The 24,615-nt window shown below is 43.4% G+C and overlaps 2 protein-coding genes across 6 annotated transcripts in view; both read left to right on the top strand.

The window, feature by feature from the left end:
* The window catches only part of arhgef3 (Rho guanine nucleotide exchange factor (GEF) 3), a 140,853-nt gene extending 138,650 nt beyond the window's left edge, over window positions 1–2,203 (top strand). For all 5 annotated transcript variants that reach the window (XM_055647529.1, XM_055647530.1, XM_055647532.1 and 2 more), the window contains one exon: window positions 805–2,203. In XM_055647529.1, the coding sequence (XP_055503504.1) occupies window positions 805–1,154 (350 nt within the window). In that variant the 3' untranslated portion in view covers window positions 1,155–2,203. The remainder of the gene's footprint in view (window positions 1–804) is intronic.
* Window positions 2,204–13,945: 11,742 nt separating this feature from the next.
* The window catches only part of LOC129704450 (protein TASOR-like), a 35,139-nt gene continuing 24,469 nt past the window's right edge, over window positions 13,946–24,615 (top strand). Inside the window, 6 exon segments of the mRNA XM_055647527.1 lie at window positions 13,946–14,104; window positions 14,106–14,409; window positions 22,535–22,683; window positions 22,770–22,862; window positions 24,032–24,104; window positions 24,299–24,390. Coding sequence (XP_055503502.1) covers window positions 14,081–14,104; window positions 14,106–14,409; window positions 22,535–22,683; window positions 22,770–22,862; window positions 24,032–24,104; window positions 24,299–24,390 — 735 coding nt within the window. The 5' untranslated portion in view covers window positions 13,946–14,080.

The raw sequence follows: 24,615 nt of genomic DNA, 5'->3' as shown, positions 1-24,615 counted from the left end.
TATTCTGTAAGAATATTAAATGACAACTTTAGCAGGTTAACATTTAACTATTTATTATGAAGAGCAATTATATTTTTCTAGTCCAGAAATGCTGGATGTAAAGTTATTATTCCTGGGGTACAATTCCCATTCGCCCTAAAAACTTGTACAAAGTTTAAACGCATTTTGCTGATGTAAGTTTATACTGAGGTTTTCCAAATCTAAATGCATGTCTCAAGTTTTAGATGATAATTATGCAAACAGCAAAAGCCTAAATGTAATTTTTTAAAAGTTTAAACGCATTAAACTATCAAGCAAAGTCGCAAGGTGCAGCGCTTAACTGGTTTTAAAGTTTCAATAATTATTCATTTAAAATACTTTCAAAGGAACACAAAATGCAATACATTGAGTTATTTAGGAATGGTATACTCAAAAAAATGTCAATAGTAGAAACAGTTCTCTTGAGCGCAGAAAAAGTAGTAACTTTATCCAGCTGTAGAAGCTAGGAACTACAGATGCTGGTGCTGCAAAGATACAAAGTGCTGGAGTAGCTCATCAGGTTAGACAGCATCCCTGGAGAACATGGATGGTTGGTGTTTTTGGGTTAGGACCCTTCCTCAGATGGAAGGTCTTCTTTATTCTGAAGGGTCCTGACCTGAAACATCACCTATATATGTTCTCCTGGGATGCACCCTGCCCTGCTGTGACTCCAGCACTGTGTCCTTTTTCAGTTTATCCAAATTACAGAGCTCAAGATGCAAGTGCAGTGGAATAATCGACTAATGATTTATATCATTGCTAATTTAATCTTTCTTTCCATCTTAGCAAAAAACTTCTTCAGAGTAAGCTTTGTGGATCCTTCTGAAGGGCAATCTCACTCGCTTCAGGCCAACGATGCCTTCAACAAACAACAATGGCTGAACTGCATCAGGCAGGCTAAAGAAGCTGTACAGCGCTCATTGAGTGATGCAGGAACGCTAGGGTGCAAAAGGCACACCCACCTAACTCCAAATGGGATCATCATGTCCCATCAAGAACCAAAGCTTGAAAGAATGGACCAATCAGACAATGAATCTGACTGTAGTATGGACACCAGTGAGATTAGTGGGGACTATGAACAGATGGAACAAACACACTGTTGTGTATATCAGAAGAGAATAGAGACGGACGTTTGACGTCAACACAGTTTGTAGAAGTCCACGGCATTTTACCTGTACAGTATTTGCATTCCATAAGGAGCATTTTGGAAAAGCACTTTGATTCCTTGTGATGGTGTTACTGCTGTTTTAATTTTGCATGCTTGACAAATACTGCCAAGTGTGTTCCTGTTAGCTGGATTTTTGTTGTCTCCACTGTTTCTGGTTTGATGTGCTCTCTAACATCATCATTTGGACGGATAAAATAATGTATGGCTATCGACAGCGCCTTGTTTGGTTGTGTTATGTTATGGACCAATTCTAAGTGGATTGATACAATTTGGAAGCAGCCAGACAACAGTTCTGGTGATTTATGTGGAGCATCAGGCAACATTTGAGCGAAGCTGAACAAAGCACTCAAAATGAATGAAACTCAACCAACTCTGACCAATTATAGTTATAACTTAATGGAATTTGTTTTTCTGAAGCAAGCTGCCTAATATTGCTCCATGACTGGATAAATTCACCACTCAAGGTATCATCAATGTAACTGCTAAATCTGCCAAACCGTGAATGTGTTGTCTATTATTTTATATTCTCCAGGATAAGTTTAAGCAGAATGTTTTTGTCTACGCCATGTTATCTGTATTGTAACGTAATGCCCATGTACAAGATGAGGAATCAAAAGGACAAGCTGTATAAGAAAAATTAAGCCAAAGCATATTAATTATGGAAGAAAAGTAATGTGTTTAATCTAATTTAGTAAAATTTCCATCGTATTTATAGGTTTTTACATGAATTGTAAAACTTCTATTTGGCCATTCGCAATATATTTAAAACGTTTTGTTTTAAAACATGAATTTAGTAGATATCTATCCAATGACTGGACGAGGAATTGACTGAAAATAGAGTGAAAGGTGGTTGTTGCAATTTTTAAAATTGATATGTAATTACACATATAACCAACGAGAGACTCTTGGTCCTGGAGGTAATATTATTATTCATTTGCTAAACTCCTTATTTGGAAGATAAGGAGGGAGAACATGACAGTCAAAGGAATAAACTGAGACATGGTAATTTTGTAAAAAGGAGTGGTCTTACCTTTTTTTGATAAGTTTACCAGCCGTTTGTGTGTCATCTCTACTGGCAGTCACATTAAATCCAAAATCAGAATGAAAAACTGGGCCAAGGGAACAGAATAAAATCCAGATTATTAGTCTGTGATCAGGATTGCCTTTCTAAAATTTCATATCCATGTACCTGTCCAGGTGTCTGTTGAATGTCACTATTAGAGCCGGGATGTTTAGGCGCTAAAAATCTCTAAAATAGGAACGAAAAAGGCATTTATTGATAAAAAGCATGTATTTCCACCACCAAAATATGGTTAAAAATGATAATTATAAAGGTAAACTGCATTATTGCCTGATTGCACATAACTAATAGCATTTTTTTCAAATTATCTGGTGTTAAACTATGCCGTCTGTCAGACAGAATATGCTTCAGTTGTGAAAAACATCATTCTACCCCTGCTGAGGTCACAGGTGCATTCCTGAAACAAGCTACCAACTCTACATTCATGTTGATATCTTGTGCATTACAACTACCTTTGAGAAATTTAGCTATGTTTTGTACTTCTTCAAGATCTTTGTTAGTTAAAATCCCCCTCTCACATTTTCCTTGTAAATCTTTACCTACATCACCAGGAACTTTAAGTACAAAGTACAGCAAGTGAAGATGTAAACAACTGAGCAATAGTTGTGCTTTTCGACTTCTCCAATACTTCCGATGTCAAGAAATACTCCTTTGATGGTTGACCTGCCTCCAGTTTACCGATAACCACAGCATCGGTTGTCTCGTCTATTGAGATCCATATTTTGTTGCATGCAACTTCATCTCTAATTTTCTGGACAACAATGTTGAAGTTGCTGTCAACATAACTTTTCTGTAATGATGACTCGCTCGGTATAGGTTCCTTTGTGTATTTCCCTAAAAAAACTCAGAGATTTGTTTTGCAATTTCCACAGGGAGAAAGTATAAACTCCGTACAGTCAAGCACACGGTCGGGATCGAATCCGGATCTCTGGTGTAATAAGGCAGCAGATCTATCGCTCCGGTTTCCTCCCACATTTCAAAGACGTGGAAGTTTGTAGGTTAAATGTGTAGGAAGAAACTGCAGGGGCTGGTTTAAACCGAAAATTAACACAAAATGCTGGAGTAACCGAAGTCAGAGTCTGAAGAAGGGTCTCGACTCAACTCGGAACATCTCCCATTCCTTCTCTCCAGAGATGCTGTCCCGCTGAGTTATGCCAGCATTTTTTATCTGTCTTAAGTTTGTAGATTAATTGGGTTCAGTAAATTGTCCCTAGTGTGTGGGATAGAACTAGTGATCGTTGGTCATCGTGGACCCGGCTAGCCAAAGGGCCCGTTTCCACCCTGTATCTCTAAACTAAACCAACAAACAGAATAAACTATCGGCACATTCTTAAGGGCCTGTCCCACTTGGTGATTGTTTCGGCGACTGCCGGCGTCGTATCAGGGTCGCCAAAAGATTTTGAACATTTCAAAATCCAACGTCGACAAAAAAAATGTTGCGACGCTTGAAAAAACACCGCGCGTCATACGTCGCGTCACGTGCAAATTTTTCGGGGACCTGATACGTCAATCAATGATGCCGGCAGTCGTCGAAAAAAATCGGCAAGTGGGACAGGCCCTTTAAGAGTAAAGAAAATGACAATAAATTTGTTTTGTCGGCAATGTCCAAATTATCAAGAATGAACTTGGAAGTGGTGTTGGCATTGGTGAGACCAATTCTGGAGTATGGTGTACAATTTTGGTCGCCCAATTATAGGAAGGATGTCAACAAAATAGAGAGAGTACAGAGGAGATTTACTAGAATGTTGCCTGGGTTTCAACAACTAAGTTACAGAGAAAGGTTGAATAAGTTAGGTCTTTATTCTCTGGAGCGCAGTAGGTTAAGGGGGGACTTGATAGAGGTCTTTAAAATGATGAGAGGAATAGACAGAATTGATGTGGACAAGCTTTTCCCTTTGAGAATAGGGAAGATTCAAACAAGAGGCCATGACTTCAGAATTAAGGGACAGAAGTTTAGGGGTAATATGAGGGGGAACTTCTTTACTCAGAGAGTGGTAGTGGTGTGGAATGAGCTTCCAGTGGAAGTGGTGGAGGCAGGTTCGTTGGTATCATCTAAAAATAAATTGGATAGGCATATGGATGAGAAGGGAATGGAGGGTTATGGTATGAGTGCAGGCAGGTGGGACTAAGGGAAAAAAAGTTGTTCGGCACGGACTTGTAGGGCCGAGATGGCCTGTTTCCGTGCTGTAATTGTTATATGGTTATATGTTATATGGAACTTGAAAAATTGAAAATCTTCTTCTTGTCGAGTCCACACACAAGATTAGAAGTTGTTCAGCCAGAGTTGAACACACTTCTCGGCATCTGCATACAATGGTGTCTGTCTTGCGCTTCTTGTGTGCGGTGGTGGAAAGATTGGTGGAAACAGGGCCGCGATCGACGGGAACCGTTCCTGCATTTGATCCCGATCTAACATCATGATTTTCAATTGGGGTAATTCCTTGACCTCAATCGAAAATCATGATGTTAGATAGGATCAAATGCACGAACGGTTGTGAAACCTCCATGCTATGATATTGCCCTCTGCGGGGCAATCTTCAACACACTGTCGTTCGGTAGTAAGTAATTAGGTGGGTGGTTTGCTGCAGACTACAAATCCTGAGGCTAGAGATTTGCAAAGATAAATTAAAATTTTCCATCTGAACATCATAACCATTGGCCAAAAGCTAAACCGTTTGAGAGTAGGCGTCTGATATAAAATGGAAAATCTGAAAGCAAGTTCAGCATTTCCTTTTAGCCCGCTCATTGTAGTTAACTTTGGGCGTTGACAAATCCATTGTGCCAGGCATGATGAGGAGATGCATGTCACAATCTCAATCCATTATTTCATATAATCGATCCAAAAATAAGATTACCAATCCTAGTGTTCAGGGAACAATAATTTGGAGAACAATGTGCTCTTTGTTGCATGGTTATGTAGCATGTGCATTTCATCGTGTAGGAAAGAACTGCAGATGCTGGTTTAAATCGAAGGTAAACACAAAGTGCTGGAGTAACTCAGCGGGACAGGCAGCATCTCTGGAGAGAAGGAACTGGACAAACCACTCACTCCCCTGACAGTCTGAAGATGGGTCTCCACCCAAAACGTTGCCTTCTCTCCAGAGATGCTGCCTGTCCCGCTGAGTTACTTCAGCATTCTGTGTCTATGTGCATATCATGTTCTGCTTCTGTGGTAGACAAAAATTCCTTCGTTCCATAGCTGCTGCCTCACCTGCTGAGTTTCTCCAGCATTTTTGTCTACCTTCGATTTTTCCAGCATCTGCAGTTCTTTCTTAAACATTTCTGCTTCTGTAATTCTGTGTCATCAAATATCATATTTCCAGACCAAAGCTCAATGCAAATAGGCTCAGTAATTATGAGAGAATCTCTACCCAAAGTGTGTGAATTGTTTCTGAGTCAAAGGCAGAATCTTGGTTCAATATCTTTCTCAATGTAGTCGCTTTTAAACTGAGGCACTACTTTGGTCACCCTCCAATACTCCAGAACTCACATGTATCTAACTGCTTCATACATCTCATCCAAGATTCCTGTAATTTCGGTATTTACGTCAAACATTTTTCTGAAAATCTGATTTTGCCCAAAAACCAATATCATCTAATTTTTTTACAAAATTGTAATTACAGTATATTGACACAAAGGCTTTTTAAAAATTCTGATAGTTGACCTAAGCTGTGTTAAAAGAGGAAACAAACATTGTGCACAGGATGTATGCACCATTTGCAAGAGCTTCAATACAATTAATAGACATTCTCATGCTCTGATGTGCAGAGTGTCTTCGAGTCTGTCACTTTTTCCTATCCTTCAACCCCATTTTCTACGTGCTCAAACGGAAAAAGCAAAACTCATAACAACAATGTTAACCAAGGTTCTCCTCCCTGTGCACGAAGGAACTGCAGATGCTGTTTTAAACCAAAGACACAAAAGTAACACAGCGGGACAGGCAGAATCTCTGGAGAGAAGGCAAGGGTTGCATTTCGGCTCGAGAACCTTCTTCAGACTGGTTCACGTCTGTGTGGATTCCCTGGAAGACTACATCAATACTGACTTAAAGCATTCAATTGCAATGAAAAACATTAAAATAGGAGACTTTATGGAGACAATGGTTTCGTTTAGGGATACAGCGTGGAAACAGGCCCTTCGGCTCACGGAGTCCACGCCGACCAGTGATCTCCGCACACTAACACAATCCTACACACACTGGGGACTATTTTACAATTATACCGAGCCAATTAACCCACACACCTGTATGTCTTTGGAGTGTGGGAGGAAACTGGATATCCCTGAGAAAGCCCACGTAATCACAGGGAAAACGTACAAACTCTGTACATTATCGAGAGGGTAAGTGAACAGCTGGAAGTCGTCGTGCACATGGGCACAATCGTCGAAAAGAGGAAGGAGATTCTGCGACGTGAGTTTAGAAGAAGACTGAAAAGCAGGACTTCTAGGGTGGTTATCTCTGGATTGCTTCCTGTACCTCATGCTGGTGAGGGCAAGAGCAGGGAGATAGGGGATTGGAATGTCTGGCTGGCGGTCTGGTGGATGAGCTTGAGGGTCAGTTAGAAATTGGCAAGTATGATGTTGTGGAATTACAGAGACATACATGGCTGCAAGAGGACCAGGGCTAGGAACTGAATATTCAGGTATAAGTTTTATCGAAAATACAGACAGGTGGGCAGAGGGAATAGGGTAGCTCTGTTGGTTAGGAATGAAATTCAGTCCCTTGCAAGGGGTGACATATAATCAGGAGATGTAGTCAGTATGGATAGAACTGTGGAATTGTAAGAGTTAAAACACCCTAATGGGAGTTATCTACAGGCCCCCAAAACAGTAGCCTGGATATAGGGTGCAAGCTGAATCAAGAGTTAAAATTGGCATGTCGTAAAGGTAATGCTACTTGTATTCTTGTATTGTATTCTTGTATTCAAATTTTATTGTCATTGCCTCACTTTGAGACAATGAAATGAATTTCCCGTACAGGCAGTATCGTTAAAAAAAATCACAAGAAAAATAATAAAAATAAATAATAAATAAATAATAAAACATATTAAAAATAAAATTGAAATTGAATTTAAAATTTTTAAAAAGCACAAACACAGAAAGTCCACAACACAACATAAATGGCACCCAGGTGAGGAAGGCACCATAGTCCAGCCAGCCTCCCCTCCGTGTTCATCTGTGGTCGGGGCCTTCCGAGCACCCGCAGTCGCCGCCCCGGGCGGCCCGATGTTCAGGCCCTCACGCCGGGCCGGTGGAACGCTGACGCCGAACCCCGACGGTGAGCATCCTCCTCCTCAGCGGCCCGGACCTTCTGATCTACAGTGGTTATGGGAGATTTCAACATGCAGGTTGACTGGGAAAATCAGGTTGGTACTGGACCCCAAGAAAGGGAGTTTGTGGAGTGCCTCCGAGATGGATTCTTAGAGCAGCTTATACTGGAGCCTACCAGGGAGAAGGCAATTCTGGGTTTATTGTTGTGCAATGAACTGGGTTTGATAAGGGAACTCAATGTAAAGGAGCTAATAGGAGGTAGTGACCATAATATAATAAGTTTTAATCTACAATTTGAAAGGGAGAAGGGAAAATCGGAAGTGTCAGTATTAGTTGAGCAAAGGGGACTATGGAGGCATGAGGGAGGAGCTGGCCAAAGTTAACTGGAACGATACCCTAGCAGGGATGACGGTGGAACAACAATGGCAGGGGTTTCTGGGAATAATACAGAAGGTGCAGGATCAGTTCATTCCAAAGAGAAAGAAAGCTTCTAAGGGGAGTAATTGAATTGAATTGAATCCTTTATTTGTCATTCAGACCTTTTGGTCTGAATGAAATGTCGTCGCCTGCAGCCATACATGTAATAATAAACAACACACAATAAACACAAATTAACATCCACCAAGTACCTCCTCACTGATGGAGGCAAAAGTCTTAGGGTTGCTGTATCTTCCCTCCTCTTCTCCCTCTGCGCCGAGGCGATACCCCACCGGGCGATGGTAAGTCAGTCCCACGGTTCAAGCTCCGCGGCCCTAGGGTGGTCGAATCTGTCGCCCTCCAGTCCAGCAGATGCAGTTGTTGCCACGGGAGAAGTATAACATTGCAAAGATGAGCAGGAAGCCAGATGATTGGGAAACTTTTAAAGAGCAACAGAAGATAACTAAAAAGACAATACGGAGAGTAAAGAAGAGGTACGAAGGTAAGCTAACCAAGAATATAAAGGAGGATAGTAAAAGCATCTTTAGGTATGTGAAGAAGAAGAAATTAGTTAAGACAAATGTGGGCCTCTTGAAGACAGAAACAGGTGAATTTATTATGGGGAACAAGGAAATGGCAGACGAGTTGAACAGGTACTTTGGATCTGTCTTCACTAAGGCAGACACAATTTCCCAGACGTACTATACACAATAGACAATAGGTGCAGGAGTAGGCCATTCGGCTCTTCAAGGCAGCACCGCCATTCAATGTGTTCACGGCTGATCATCCACAATCCACTAGTGGCCAGAGGACCTGGGGTGATGGAGGACCCCAAACTGAAGGAAATTCACATTAGGCAGGAAATGGTGTTGGGTAGAGTGATGGGACTGAAGGTTGATAAATCCCCAGGGCCTGATGGTCTACATCCCAGGGTACTTAAGGATGTGGCTCTAGAAATCGTGAATGCATTGGTGATCATTTCCCAATGTTCTTTAGATTCAGGATCCGTCCCTGTGGATTAGAGGGTAGGTAATGTTATCCCACTTTTTAAGAAAGGAGGGAGAAAAAAACAGGGAATTATAGTCCAGTTAGCCTGACATTGGTGGCGGGGAAGTTGCTGGAGTCAATTGATTATAAGAGATGAAATAGCTGCATTATTTTATAATATATATATATGACTGCAAGGCACGAAATTTCGGTCAGACCGAAAGGTCTGAATGACAATAAAGAATAACTCACTCACTCACATTAAATCTAATGGCATGTTGGCCTTCATAACAAGAGTATAGGAGCAAAGAGGTCCTTCTACAGTTGTACATGGCCCCAGTGAGACCACACCTGGAGTATTGTGTGCAGTTTTGGTCTCCAGATTTGAGGAAGAACATTCTTGCAATTGAGGGAGTCCAGCATGGGTTCACGAGGTTAATTCGCAGGATGACGGGACTGTCATATGTTGAAAGAATGGAATGACTGGGCTGGTATACACTGAAACTTAGAAGAATCTTATTGAAACATAAGATTATTAAGGAATTGGACACGCCAGAGACAGGAAACATGTTCCCGATGCTGGGGGAGTCCAGAACTGGGGGCAACCGTTTGAGAATAAGGGGTAGGCCATTTAGATTGGAGATAAGGAAACACTTTTTCACCCAGAGTTGTGAATCTGTGGAATTCTCTGCCTCAAAAGACAGTGAGGGCCAATTATCTGGATGCTTTCAAGAGTTAGATAGAGCTCTTAAAGATAGCGGAGTCAAGTGATACGGGGAGAAGGCAGGAACGGAGTACTGATTGTGGCTGATCAGCCATGATCAGTGATTGGCGGTGCTGGCTCGAAGGGCCTACTCCTGCATCTATTGTCTGTACAGACAGCACCCTAGTCAGGATCGAACCTGGGTCTCTGGCACTGCAAGGCAGCAACTCTACCACTGCACCATCCAGTGTCTGACCATATTTGCAGTGTACACCAAAAATCTAGCCTGCACTATATTCTTCATGAAGAATCATGTGCATTACAGTTATGTGTTGACCCAAACTGAAATAAATCTTAATTAGATGATCATAGTTATTGCTTCACAGAAGGAAAATATATAAATGCAAACTTCAAGGTAATGGAATACATACTTTCAGCATCTGCAGCAAAAGCCCGACACAAAAACACCTGTCAGACCGCCTTTCTTCTGAAGCATTGGACATTAGCTTCAACACAAATGTTTCTCGTACATTACAAAACTTGACATGGATTCTTGGAAAATGAGGTAGGGTGACTGAAGTGTTAGTTGGGGTGTATGTTGGGACCCGCGATTAAGATTATCAATTTTAAAATAATTATGGAAAAGTTTACGACCGGCCCTAAATTGGTGCAAGGCCTATTTTGATGGTATTAGGACCTTTCAAAAGTCAATTGGGGGAGGCTGTTGCAGGTAAAGGAATTGGTGCAAGGCCTATTTTGATGGTACTAGGACCTTTCAAAAGTCAATTGGGGGAGGCTGTTGCAGGTAAAGGAATGACTGACAAGTTGCAAGCTCTCAAAAGTAAGATAGGTAAAGTTTAATGCCAGCATTTTCTTATTAGCGTAAAGGGAAGAATGGCAGCAATCAATCAATCAGTTTTATTTGTCACATACACATATAAGTGCAATGAAATGAATTTGCCAGCAGCGGTACAATCAAAAAAGAATACACCATACACAATAAAATTAAACACAAACATCCACCACAGCATTCTTCACTGTGGTGGAAGTCACAAAGTAGTCAGTCCTCCCCCATTGTTCACCCGTGGTCGGGGCCATAAACCTCCGTAGCCGCCGCTACGGAAGACCCAATGTACAGGCACTCTCGTCAAGATGGTTGAAACTCCGACATCGGGACGGTCAAACACACTCCGCATCTTGGAGGTCCCAAATCGGCGCTTTCCTACCGGATGCCGTGGCTTCAGGATGTTGTAGGTCACAGGGCGGCGGTCGGAGCTCTCCTCTGGCTGTCCCCGGCGAGGGAACCCAGGCTCCAGAAGTTAAGTCCACGCCACGCCCTCAGGATGTTATCAGCCGTGGGCCGGCGATAGGAGCTCTTCTCCAGCGATCCCTAGGAGAATCCCAGGCTCCAGACGCCGCGCCCGCGGCTAGAAGCTCCACAGACCGCGGAACTCCGGGAAAGGCCGCACCAATCCATGGTATTAGGCCGCGAGGGTGGCGACATGGGAAAAGTCGCCTCTCCGTGGAGGAGGCGACCGAAAGCGGTCCCCCCATTACCACACAAGACATACCAAGAGACATTAAAACACACATTTAGACACATTAAAAGAAATGACGTAGGGAATCCTGGATAACAAAAGATATTGAAGCTCTAATGAAGAAAAGGTTGCCATATGTCAGGTACAGGCAGGTGGCATCACGTGTTTCTTTTGCATATAGAGGCTATACAACTACTCTTCAGAGAGAAAAACTTTTAAGCTAGAAACCTGCAAGGCAAAGGGGTACTTGAGAAGTCTTTGGCAGATAAGATAATGAAGAATCCAAAGAGGTCCTCCAAGCATGTTACAGGCAAAAGAGTAAAACAATAGGTCTCTTTAAAGATCAGTCATCTCTATGTGGCACCACAGGAAATGCTCAAGATCGTAAATAAATATTTCTCATCTGTATTTATCATTGAGCCAAACATGGATGCCAGGTTACTCAGGGGAAGTTTATAGTGATGTCTTAGAGAGTCCATATTGTAGAAGAGGAGGTGCCAGAGATCTTAACCTGGCCTAGACTATTCTATGAAATTGTGGGAAGAATGGAGAGAAATTGCAGGGCCGCTGGCAGAGATATTTGTATCATTGACAGCCATAGGTGAAGTGCTGGAAGACAGCAGGATGGCTGGTGTCGTGCCTTTGGTTAAGAATGCATGCCATGAAAAGTCTGGGAACAATAGATCAATGAGGCTAACATCAGTGTTGGATATGTTTTTGGACAGGATTCTGAGAGGGAGCATCCAAGTCCATTTGAAAAGACAAGGACTGATTAGGAACAATCAGCATGGCTTTGTACATGAGAAATCGTGGCTCACCAATTTTTTTCGTAGAAGTGACCCAGAAGATTGCCGAGGGTAGCGCAGATCTCATCAAGCTGGTCACTAGCAAGCCCTTTGACAAGGTGTACGTTGGTTCAGGTTAGCCCCCATGGGATACATTGCGAGCCCCTCTACTATACTCCATATAAACTCATGACTGTGCAGCCAAATGCCAATCCAACTCAATTTATGTGGTGTAGGAAAGAACTGCAGATGCTGGTTTAAATTGAAGATAAACACAAAAAGCTAGAATAACTCAATGGGACAGGCAGCATCTCAGGAGAGAAGGAATAGGTGACGTTTCAGGTCAAGGCCCTTCTTCAGACTGATGTCAGGGAAGTGGGCAGGACAGAGATAGACAATAGGTGCAGGAGTAGGCCATTCGGCCCTTCGAGCCAGCACCACCATTCAATGTGATCATGGCTGATCATCCCCAATCAGTACCCCGTTCCCACCTTCTCCCCATATCCCGACTCTATTTTTAAGAGCCCTATCTGGAAAGTATCCAGAGAACCTGCCTCCACTGCCTTCTGAGGCAGAGAATTCCACACTCACCACTCTCTGTGAGGAAAGTGTTTCCTCGTCTCCATTCTAAATGGCTTACCCCCTTATTCTTGTAGTCGGAGTTGTAGCTGCAGTCGGAGACTCCATTCTATCTCCCTCCCCCCCCCCCCCCCTCCACCCCCCCCCATCCCACCCAACCCCATCCATCTCCCCACCATCCCTCCACCCCGCCATCTCCCCCCCTATCCCTTCTCCACCTCCCCCCCTTATCCCTCCTCCAACACCCCCCCCCAATATCCCTCCTCGACCTCCCCCCCAATCCATCCTCCACTTCCCCCTCCCATATCCCTATCCCTCCACCTTCCCCCAACAACCATCAGCGCTTGACCACTAAACAACAAACAAACTCCACTGAGGCCTAGCTTCAGCTCCCCCTCAGCCACGGCACCCCCGTCCCTCCGCCAGCGGCACCCCCCCCCTCCACCTCCACCAGCGGCACCCTCCCCTCCGCCAGCGGCACCCCCCCCCCTCCACCAGCGGCACCCCCGTCCCTCCACCAGCGGCGCCCCCCCTCCCCTCCGCCGCTCCACCTGCCCCGCCAGCCAGCCAGCGGCACCCCCTCCCCTCCGCCAGCGGCACCCCCTCCCCTCCGCCAGCGGCACCCCCTCCCCCAGCCAGCGGCACCCCCCCCCTCCGCCAGCGGCACCCCCCCCTCCGCCAGCGGCACCCCCTCCCCTCCGCCAGCGGCACCCCCTCCCCTCCGCCCCCCACCCCTCAGCCAGCTCCACCTGCCCCGCCAGCGGCACCCCCGCCCCCCTCCAGCCAGCGGCACCCCCCACCCCTCCGCCAGCGGCACCCCCCACCCCTCAGCCAGCGGCACCCCCCACCCCTCCGCCAGCGGCACCCACCCCTCCGCCAGCGGCAACCCCACCCCTCAGCCAGCGGCACCCCCACCCCTCAGCCAGCGGCACCCCCCCCCCCCCGCCAGCGGCAACCCCCCCCTCAGCCAGCGGCACCCCCCCCCCCAGCCAGCGGCACCCCCTCCCCTCCAGCCAGCGGCACCCCCCCCCTCAGCCAGCGGGCACCCCCTCCCCTCAGCCAGCGGCACCCTCTCCCCTCCACCAGCGGCACCCCCCGTCCCTCCGCCAGCGGCACCCCCACCCCTCCCCTCCGCCAGCGGCACCCCCTCCCCTCCGCCAGCGGCACCCACCCCTCAGCCAGCGGCACACCCACCCCTCCGCCAGCTCCACCTGCCCCGCCCACGCGGCGGTTGTCCGACAATAATTGTCCCGCCCCCGCATTTTATAAGCGGGGGAGGGGCGGGGTGGTAGAAGCGCTCGCTGATTGGCGCAGGGTGTAGGGGCGTGGCTAGGGCGGTGCCGCGCGCTGCGTTCCCCCCTCCCCCTCCCCGTCCCGCCAGCGGCCGCCGCTCGTGCTCGAGAGGAGAGAGGGCAGCATCAGCATGGCGCCCGCGCTGTGAGGCACTGGGCCGCGCTCCCACAAACACACTGCTCTCTGGCAACACCCCACCCCCCCCCTCCCCTTCCCTCACAATTTATTTTTTTTAAAGAGAAAATGGCTTCTCACGACGAACCTGAGAAAAAAACGGATCCCGCTTACGAAGGAGGGCGATCGGGAGAGGCACCCGAGCCACGAGAACGGAGCCGGAGCCGGAGCCGCCGCCAAGGCGAAGTCATCGCTTCTCTTCCGAAACACTTGGAGATCCAAACAACAAAATGGCGAACAAGCCTCCGCCTCCGCCTCCGTCCCCGGGCCGCTCCGGGCCGACATGGCTGCGGCTCCCAACCCTAGCGCTGCAGAGGGCGAGGAGCGCGTCCATAAAACCGCCGAGGACCTTGTGCGGAAGAATTTTCAGATCCCCAAGAAGAACAAAGAAAAGAAAGGTGCTTTGTTTTGTGATCTGCTCTCAGCCTCAGCGCTGTTTCTTGATGCTCGCCATGAATTCCGGTTCACTTGCGTCTTGCTGCTGCTGCAGGCAGACAGAGGACAGAGAGAGAGATTGGGAACCATCTGTTGTTTTGTTTAATTAGGGGGGGAGGCGTTAGCAAACCAGAGCATAAAACCAAAACAAAATACTAAAACCTTTCATTTAAGAGCCACCAGTAGATGCAGGTAAGTGGACCACAAGGCAAGCATGTGGTCTGTGGTCAGAAATGTGGAATTTTGGTATTTAATACCTGACCAGACCTCCAGGGCCCTGCTACTTGCAATCTGCAAGGTCTTGAGGAGTGACTTCTTTACTCTCCTTTTGCTTTCGTCGTCATCCACATGCAGTGGAAAATGGGAATGATAACTAACCCGGTTTTGTTTTGGAGGACAATGGTTTCTTGTTAATCCGATCATATGAGTTGGGATAGCCCATCCCAGCCTTATGTAGGGTTTTGGTCTTGGTGGAAGACCATAGGCCCATGATGCATAGATTGAATAGAATAGAATGACTATTCTTCTAAATAGATTGTTTTGCATTCCCAAATACCAATAGATTGACTAAAACTAGGATGCAACACTATCAGTGTTGTTCATGGAAATATAAGGAATTTTGGAAAAGCACCAAATTTTGAATATCATCTTTGATTTTTCTCAAATTTGTTTGTTATGGCACAGAAGAGGCAGTGAATCTACCATATAACTTGGTCTTAAAGCTGTCTTGTTAAGAAGATGTGATGCATATCATGTGGACTTGGAGTTGTAATTTTTTTTTCATTTACTGCTGACCAAGACACTTGCAAAATTTGATTCCACTCTATTCTTGAAATAAGGCAGTCTTTCTGCCAAACGAGCCCTTGTCTGATCTTCGAACCTCGAAAGAACCATCCATTCAACTCTACTGTGTTGGCCCAATGACTCAAATGTACTGCTTCAAAATTATTTTGTTCTCTTTTGCAAATTGCAATGCAATCTAATTCCCATCAGCTCCATGGATGGCATTCTAGATCTTCACTCGGGGATCTTTGGTTTTAATGCTCTCTGGTTCCTCGTTGTACTGTTAGGCCATTGGTCATTGGCTGTTAATTATGATGTCGTGTTGCTGCCTATTGATTTATGGTTTAGGGCATGATACTATGGATGACATTTGTTCCTTGGGGGGCTTTGTTAGCATCAATTTGAAGTAAATATTTGAAACTACAACTGAAACGTCATAGTTTACTCTGATGTAGCATTGTATGAAGACCTGTTGGAATTCTTGGTGCCTTGTCCTTTCACCATGATAAAATATAATGGAGGTTCAAAGTTTTTATTTTACATAATAGAAACATAGAAAAATAGGTGCAGGAGTAGGCTCTTCGAGCCAGCACCACCATTCAATATGATCATGGCTGATCATCTAAACTCAGTACCCTGTTCCTACTTTATCCCCATATCCTTTGATTCCTTTAGCCTGAAGAGCTAAATCTAACTCTTGAAAATATCCAGTGAATTGGCCTTCACTGCCTTCTGTGGCAGTGTCACAGGCCCCCAAACAGTAGCCTGGATATAGGGTGCAAGTTGAATCAAGATTTTAAATTGGCATGTCGCAAAGGTAATGCTACGGTTGTTATGGGAGATTTCAACATGCAGATAGACTGAGAAAATCAGGTTGGTACTGGACCCCAAGAAAAGGAGTTTGTGGAGTGCCTCTAAGATGGATTCTTAGAGCAGCTTATACTGAAGCTGACCAGGGAGAAGGCAATCCTGGATTTAGTGTTGTGTAATGAACTTGATTTGATATGGGAACTTGAGGTAAAGGAGCCATTGGGAGGTAGTGACCATAATATGATGTTTTAATCTACAATTTGAGAGAGAAGGGAAAATCGGAGGTGTCAGTATTACTGTTGAACAAAGGACTATGGAGCCATGAGGGAGGAGCTGGCCAAAGTTGACTGGAAAGATACCCTAGCAGGGATGACAGTGGAACAACAATGGCAGGTATTTCTGGGAATAATACAAAAGGTGCAGGATCATTTCATTCCAAAGAGGAAGAAAGATTCCAAAGAGCGACTATGGCTGACAAGGGAAGTCAAGAACAATATTAAAAAAAAGAGAAGTATACCGTGGCAAAGATGAGTGGGAAGCCAGAGAACTGGGAAACTTAAAAGAGCAACAGAAGATAACTAAAAAGGCAATACGGGGAGAAAAGATGAGGTACGAAGGTAAGCTAGCCAAGAATATAAAAGAGGTTAGTAAATGCTTCTTTAGTTATGTGAAGAGGAAAAAATTAGTTGACCGAGTTGGACCCTTGAAGACAGAAACAGGTGAATTTATTATGGGGAACAAGGAAATGGCAGACTTTGGATCTGTCTTCACTAATGAAGACACAAACAATCTCACAGATGTACTAGTGGCCAGAGGACCTAGGGTGATGGAGGAACTGAAGGGAATTCATATTTGGCGGGAAATGGTGTTGGGTAGACTGATCCCAGGGTATTTAAGGAAATGGCTCTAGAAATCGTGGACGCATTGGTGATCATTTTCCAGTGTTCTCTAGATTCAGGATCAGTTCCTGTGGATTAGAGGGTAGCTAATGTTATCCCACTTTTTAAGAAAGGAGGGAGAGAGAAAACAAGGAATTATAGACCAGTTAGCCTGACATCGGTGGTGGGGAAGATGCTGGAGTCAATTATAAAAGATGAAATAGCGACACATTTGGATGGCAGTAACAGGATTGGTCCGAGTCAGCATAGATTTACGAAGGAGAAATAATGCTTGACTAATCTTCTGGAATTTTTTGAGGATGTAACGAGGAAAATGGACAATGAAGAGCAGTGGATGTAGTGTATCTGGACTTTCAGAAAGCCTTTGATATGGTCCCGCATAGGAGATTAGTGGGCAAAATTAGAGCACATTGTTTTGGGGGGCAGGTATTAATATGGATAGAAAATTGGTTGTCAGACAGGAAACAAAAAGTAGGGATTAACTGGTCACTTCCAGACCAGTGGGGCACCGCAAGGCTCGGTGCTGGGACCGCAGCTATTTACAATTGAAACGTAAGATCTTTAAGGAATTGGACACGCTAGAGCAGGAGTTTGCAATCTTGTTTTGCACGGGACAGGACCCATGTCTGAGCGGATAGCGGGCCACATCTATCGTCATAGTGTAACACTTGGTGTTTCTCGCATTAGTTTTCACGTTTTTTTAATTTTGTTTTCTGCAGTTCCCAGGTCCCTCGCGTGCCCCTGGACTGGCTGCTGTTCCCAGGTCGGCTCGCCTGCCCCGGGACTGGCTGCAGTTCCCAGGTCGACTCGCCTGCCCCGGGACTGGCTGTGTAGCACCCAGGTCGCCAGCGTGCACTGGGATTAGCCGAGTTCCCAGATCAGCTCGCTTCCCCGGTACTGGCTCTAGCACCCAGATCGCCAGCGTGCACCGGGACTAGCTGCAGTTCCCAGATCAGCTCGCATCCCTGGGACTGGCTGTAGTGCCCCAGGACTGGCTGTAGTGCCCGGGTCGCCTGCGTGCCCCGGGTCGAGCTGCACATGACATTGATATTATTTTAATCACGTTATTATGTGGACTTGCAAGGCCACGTGTGTTTCTGCAATTTGAAGATAGTCCAAGGGCAGTAGAATTGTATTGATATTGGATTTCTGTATATGGATAGTCTCAAATATACAGTGTCCTCCATATGATTGGGACAAAAGACCCATCATTTATTTATTTGCCTCTGTATTCAACAATATGAGATTTGGAATAGAAAAAAAATCACATGTGGTTAAAGTGCACATTGTTAGATTTTAATAAAGGCCATTTTTAAACATTTTGGTTTCACCATGTAGAAATTACAGCAGTGTTTATACATAGTCCCCCATTTCAGGGCACCATAATGTTTGGGGCACAACAATGCCATGTAAATGAAAGTAGTCATGTTTAATATTTTGTTGCATATCTTTTGCATGCAATGACTGCTTGAAGTCTGCGATTCATGGACATCACTAGTTGCTGGGTGTCTTCTCTGGTGATGCTCTGTACTGGGGCCATCTTTAGCTTTTGAGCTTTTTTTGGGGGCTAATCCCCTTCAGTTTTATCTTCGGCATATAAAAGGCACACCCAATTGGGTTCAGATCGGGTGATTGACTTGGCCACTCAAATTGACCATTATTTAGCTTTGGAAAAACTCCTTTGTTGCTTTAGCAGTATGTTTGGGATCATTGTCTTGCTATAGAATGAAGCACTGGCCATTGAGTTTTGAGGCATTTGTTTGAACTTGAGCAAATAGGATGTGTCTATACACTTCAGCATTAATTATGCTACTTCCATCAGCAGTTTTATCATCAATGAAGATAAGTGAGCGAGTACCGTCAGCAGCCATACATGCCCAGGCTATAACACCCCCATCACTGTGTTTCATAGATGAGGTGGTATGCTTTGGATCTTGGGCAGTTCCTTATCTCCTCCATACTTTGTTCTTGCCATCACTCTGATATGTTAATCTTCGTCTCATCTGTCCATGACCTTTTTCCAGAACTGTGGTTGATCTTTTAAGTACTTGGCAAACTGTAACCCGGAAAGCTTATTTTTGCGGCTAACCAGTGGTTTGCATCTTGCAGTGTAGCCTCTGTATTTCTGTTCATGAGGTCTTCTGCGGACAGTGGTCATTGACAAATCCACACCTAACTCCTGAAGAGTGTTTCTGATCAGTCGGACAGGTGCTTGGGGATTTTTATTTATTATAGAAACCATTCTTCTGTCATCAGCTGTGGATGTCTTCATTGGCCTGCCAGTCCCTATGCGATTAGTAAGATCACCAGTGCACTCTTTCTTCTTAATGATGTTCCAAACAGTTGATTTTGGTAAGCCTAAGGTTTGGCTAATGTCTTAACAGTTTTATTATTGTTTCTCAGTCTCATAATGGCTTCTTTGACTTTCATTGGCACAACTTTGGTCCTCGTGTTGTTAAAAGTTTCCTAAGGTGATGGAAAGACTGAAGGAAAGACTAGGTGCTGAGAGCGCTCTTATGCATGCATTAAGGAGTCAATTAAACACACCTGAGCAATTACAAACACCTGTGAAGCCATGTGTCTCAAATATGGTGCCTTGAAATGGGGGGGGGGACGACGACGACGTATAAACAGCTTATTTCTACATGGTGAAACCAAAATGTATAAAAATGGCCGTTACTAAAATATAACAATGTGCACTTTAACCACGTGTGATTTTTTTTTTTTTTTTTTTTTTTTTTTTTTTTTCCTTCCTAGTACAAATCTCAAATTGTGGAATACAGAGGCAAATAAATAAATGATGGGCCTCTGTCCCAAACATTATGGAGGGCACTGCAAATGGCTTTTGGAAGGGAGACCAAAAGCCTTTTCTAGGTCATCACAAGACCAGAATCTGCAGTTACATCACATTTCACCATGAAATTAGATGGAAATGCATGACAATTTTCAGTAGGATTTGAAGTCGTTTTGAATTTTGTAATAAAGTGATGAAGATGTATACTTTCATTTTTCCTTTTAAATGCTATCAGATTTACTGGCGTTAGGCAGGAATCCAGTCAAAGTGAGGAATATTCAAATGTTTCTGATATGGGTTTGCCTGAACAATATCCATTGGAGAAAAAATGATTCAGGGTAAAAAACAGCAATGGTTTGCATTTGGAATTGCAAGTGTGCACAGACGAGTATTATTTGTGTACTGTAAGTTTACTTGGTCAGATTCAGTGCAGTGTGATCTATGAAACAAACGCATACTCAGTTGTGAGTTGGAAATAAAATCCATTCTCGCTTAAATGTCAAGCAAGGATGCTAATACAGCATGCTTTTGGCATATTAGGCTGGGGGAATGGTAATTTACTCTTTGACAAATTATATATATTATATATCGATAGGTATTGAAAAAATACAGAAATAATGCCAAGAAAAATAATTATGATAAATAATGTGGTATGGATTTCTTACATTTCTTGCTTTAAATAAGAGAAACTTAACTGAACCAGGGGGTCCATGGTGGCGCAGCAGTAGAGTTGCTGCCTAACAGCAAATGCAGCGTTGGAGACCTGGGTTCGGTCCTGACTACGGGTACTGTCTGTACAGAGTTTATACATTCTCCCCGTGATCTGCGTGAGATTTCTCCGAGATCTTCGGTTTCCTCCCACACTCCAAAGATGTACAGGTTTGTAGGTTAATTGGCTTGGTAAATGTAAAAATTGTCCCTAGTGGGTGTAGGATAGTGTTAATGTGCGGGGATCGCTGGTCGGCACGGACCCGGTGGACCGAAGGGCCTATTTGTGCGCTGTATCTCTAAAACATCTCTTTAGGAAAGAAAACAATAGGGGGTCCAAGATAAAATGTAGAAGAACTCAGCAGTTCAGGCAGCATTTGTGGAGAAAGCAGTTGGATCACCACTACGGTCTGCTCTCTGTTCCTCCTGTAAATTGGCATCCTTTAATCACACGAGTTTCAATTCTGTAAATGAGCACCACATGCCACTTTGCTACAAATATGTGCTGTCATTTGTTAAACTATTTTTCTCTTATCTATATCCTTATCTGTAGCCGGTTTCCTTGTCACTAAAAATGTAGAATTAGTTATTTTTAAAACCCTTTCTACCCCCTAGTCTGGCTTGAAAAGGCAACTAGACAATTTATTTGCATCGGGCTGGTGTTTGGTTTAATTTAGTTGATTTTTGTCATTTGTACCAAGGTACAGTGAAAAGCTTTTGTTTGCGTGCTATCTAGTCAATGAGCCGTATAGTGATACAGCGTGGAAACAGGCTCTTCGGCTCAACGTGCCCACACTGGCCAACATGTCCCAGCTACACTAGTCTCACCTGCCTGCAATTGGTCCATATCTCTCCAAACCTGCCTTATCCATGTACTTGTCTGACTGTTTCTTAAATATTGGGAAAGTCCCTGTCTCAACCACCTCCTCTGACAGCTTGTTCCATACACTCACCACCCTTTGTAAAAATGTTACCACTCAGATTCCTATTAAATCTTTTCCCCTTCACCTTGAACCTATGTCCTCTGGTCCTTGATTCTCCGACTCTGGGCAAGAGACCCTGTGCATCTACCCAATCTGTTCCTCTCATGATTTTATACATCCATAAGATCACCCCTCATCCTCCTGTGCTCCAAGGAATAGAATCCCTGCCTGCTCAACCTCTAGCCCTGGCAATATCCTTGTAAATCTCTGCACCCATTCCAGCTTAACACCATCTTTCCTATAACATGGTGCCCAGAAGTGTACACAATACTCTAAATGTGGCCTCACCAACGTCTTATATAACATGACCTCCCAACTTCTATACTAAATACTCTGACTGATGAAGGCTAATGTGCCAAACGCCTTTTTGACCACCATATCTACCTGGGACTCCACCTTCAAGAAACCATGCACCATCGCTCTGCTCTACAACACTCCTGAGAGCCCTACATTTCACTGTGTAGGTCCTACCCAAGTTAGACTTCCCAAAATGCAACACCTTACTCACCTCAAAAAAAATTATACGTGATTACAATTAAGCTGTCCATAGAGCACAGATAATGGATAACGGGTATATCATTTTGTGCATGATATAGTCTGATTAGAGATATCTCAAAGGTCTCTATGAGTAGATGTGAGGTCAGGGCTGCACTCTAGATGATGAGAGGACCATTCAGTTGCCTGATAACAGCTGGGAAGAAACTGTCCTTGAATCTGGAGGTATGTGTTTTCCATCCTCTGTACCTCTTGCCTAATGGGGTGAATGGGCTGAGATTGGTCCTTGATTATGCTGACAGTGTGTTGCAGTACTTGTAAAATACATCCTTTGATATGGAATGCTTAAGCCCTGACGACATTATTCAAAGTGATTCGTGTATCAAGACTTTTGGCAAGAAACATAATGGTTCTGCTACTGTAACATGGGTTTGATTATACAATGTTTAATTTGAGGTTTGCTGATCACAGAAAAACAGAAAAAGTAATAAACACAAATAATCACTACTGTTTAAAGTTGAAGCACGGCAGAAATGGAAACTTGTTTGATTGAATGTGAAAATTAAAATAGTTCTGAAATGTTGCTGTTGTATTAATTGAATAAATTTACTTTCAGAACTCTGTCAGCTAGTACCAGTGGGCCCCAGAGAATTTAAACAAGACATTTTGAAAATTCTCAACACGAATTGCCTGGAGCCTTCGTCGAGTGCAAACTTTACCTACATGAAAGCTAGATTGGTTCATAACGAAAGACTAGAGAGGGAGGTTGGTGTACTTCGTATTTTGGCTCAATTTTTTGTAAATGTTCTTTCAAGGTTGCATACGTTTGAATATTTTTTAAATATTTTTAGTACGGGGAGAAAAGGAAAGAAATGAGAAGCGAGGGCCGAGTTGAAAAGGAGTTGGCAGACTCTTACGCATTCTTGCTGCTTGAATCGTCGCAGGTGAATTTTATTTATTATGAGAAATATTTAAAACAAGCCTGATAAAAGCTACTTTTATGTTGTAACATATGCCACCAAACCATCTTCCAGCAGTTTGAAATTTGCAAGTTCAGATATTTCAAAATTATGTGAATCAGCACTTTTAATTCACTATTGGATAAATCGCACAATGGAACTCTCCAACTTAAATTAAATTATTTGTTTCAGTATTGTACTTTGATGATAAACATATTCAAAAACTCTGTTTAATAAATGTACCTTAAACCAAAACTCAATTTTAGACATTCCTGTCGAATCACTGCACCCAGCATGTCTACTTTGAAACTGTACAGTAATTCCCATGTACTTATTGTCTATTAAGTAAATTCACCTAAATGAAAGTTTGAAATTGCCTATCAATTAATGTTCATCTAAACACCCGTTGAATTTATAACTTAAAGCCTTATTTGATTGTTCTGTCAAAATCATTGCATACAAAATGTGTTGGCATTACAGATATGATGTTATGCACGTTTACTTGGTCAGATTCAGTGCAGTGATGGCTATTTATTTCTTCAAACAATATTTTCACTTTCTGTTCTTAATTGCTACTGAACTCTCTTTTTTTCCCAACAATCTTAGAATCTTATTGAATCATTAAAAATGTAAAACCTATTTTCAAATATTTTCTGATCCAGTATGATGTACCATTTCTCTTTCGAACTGTAATATATTTTGGTATTTACAATATATAGAAAGCCTATAGAATAGTCCTGAGAAGCTTTAGTCCTCACAGTCAAAACACTACAAATGTTGACATGTATGGTCAATGTTGAAATGTAGGACATGTGGTAGACTGGTAGCTTTCACAATATTATTGTGATAATGGCTGAATAATTTGTTTAAGAGGTAACCACCTGTCCTTTTTATAAATGGAAAAATAATTTTGAATAATTTTTCATTACCCGAGAAATAAAATAAGGCTTGAGTTTAAACCTTGCATGATAGACTGTACTTCCAACAGTGTATGCAGCACTTGTTTGGTGCTACATTGAATAATAAGATTTTGTTTGTATTCAAGTTTCCGGAGCAGGACTTGAACACAGAATTTCCTGGGTCATAAGTGGAGAGTGCTATGTCTTAATATTGAATCAATGCCTTTTAAATTATTCCCTTTTTCCTCTTGCTAGGTTCCCACTATTTGTGAGAAAGGATTGTCTGTGGGAAATTCCAAAGTAACCATTCTTGGAAATCCTGCAATGGGTAAGAAAAATCTTTTTATAAAAAAAAAAAAAAAAAAATGTTTTTAAATCTGTATTTTTAAATGCATAAAGGTGTAGAACTATCTCGCTCAAATTCTTACTGGAGAGATTTTGAGCGTGTTTACTTTTCAGATTAACCAAATACAAACTTTCAAACAGACTTTCAAAAAAGATTACCTTTTTATCTCTCTTCAGGTGTCTATCTTTCGAAATACTGTGACGTACTTCAGCCTAATCCTTTGATTAATGGAAAGAAGGCGGAGATAATCATTTTCAAAATCATAAAGGTAATTTTTTTTGGGGCTGTTTTTTTTCCATCCTTGAATTTGTTTTCACATCTACCATGCTACATTAATTTCAACATGGTGGTAAATCTTTGGAATTCCAGAGAAGGCTGTGGAGACCAAGGTAATGGGTATTTTTAAAGCAGAGATAGCTAGATTCTTGATTAGTAGAGTGACAGGGGTTATGGGGAGAAGACAGGAGGATGGGGTTAGAAGGGAGAGATAGAA

The sequence above is a fragment of the Leucoraja erinacea genome, chromosome 16 (genome assembly GCF_028641065.1).
Source record: "Leucoraja erinacea ecotype New England chromosome 16, Leri_hhj_1, whole genome shotgun sequence".
Taxonomy (NCBI): Eukaryota; Metazoa; Chordata; class Chondrichthyes; order Rajiformes; family Rajidae; genus Leucoraja; species Leucoraja erinaceus.
The sequence above is the reverse complement of the archived record's forward strand: the minus strand, read 5'-3'. Positions and strand labels throughout refer to the sequence as shown.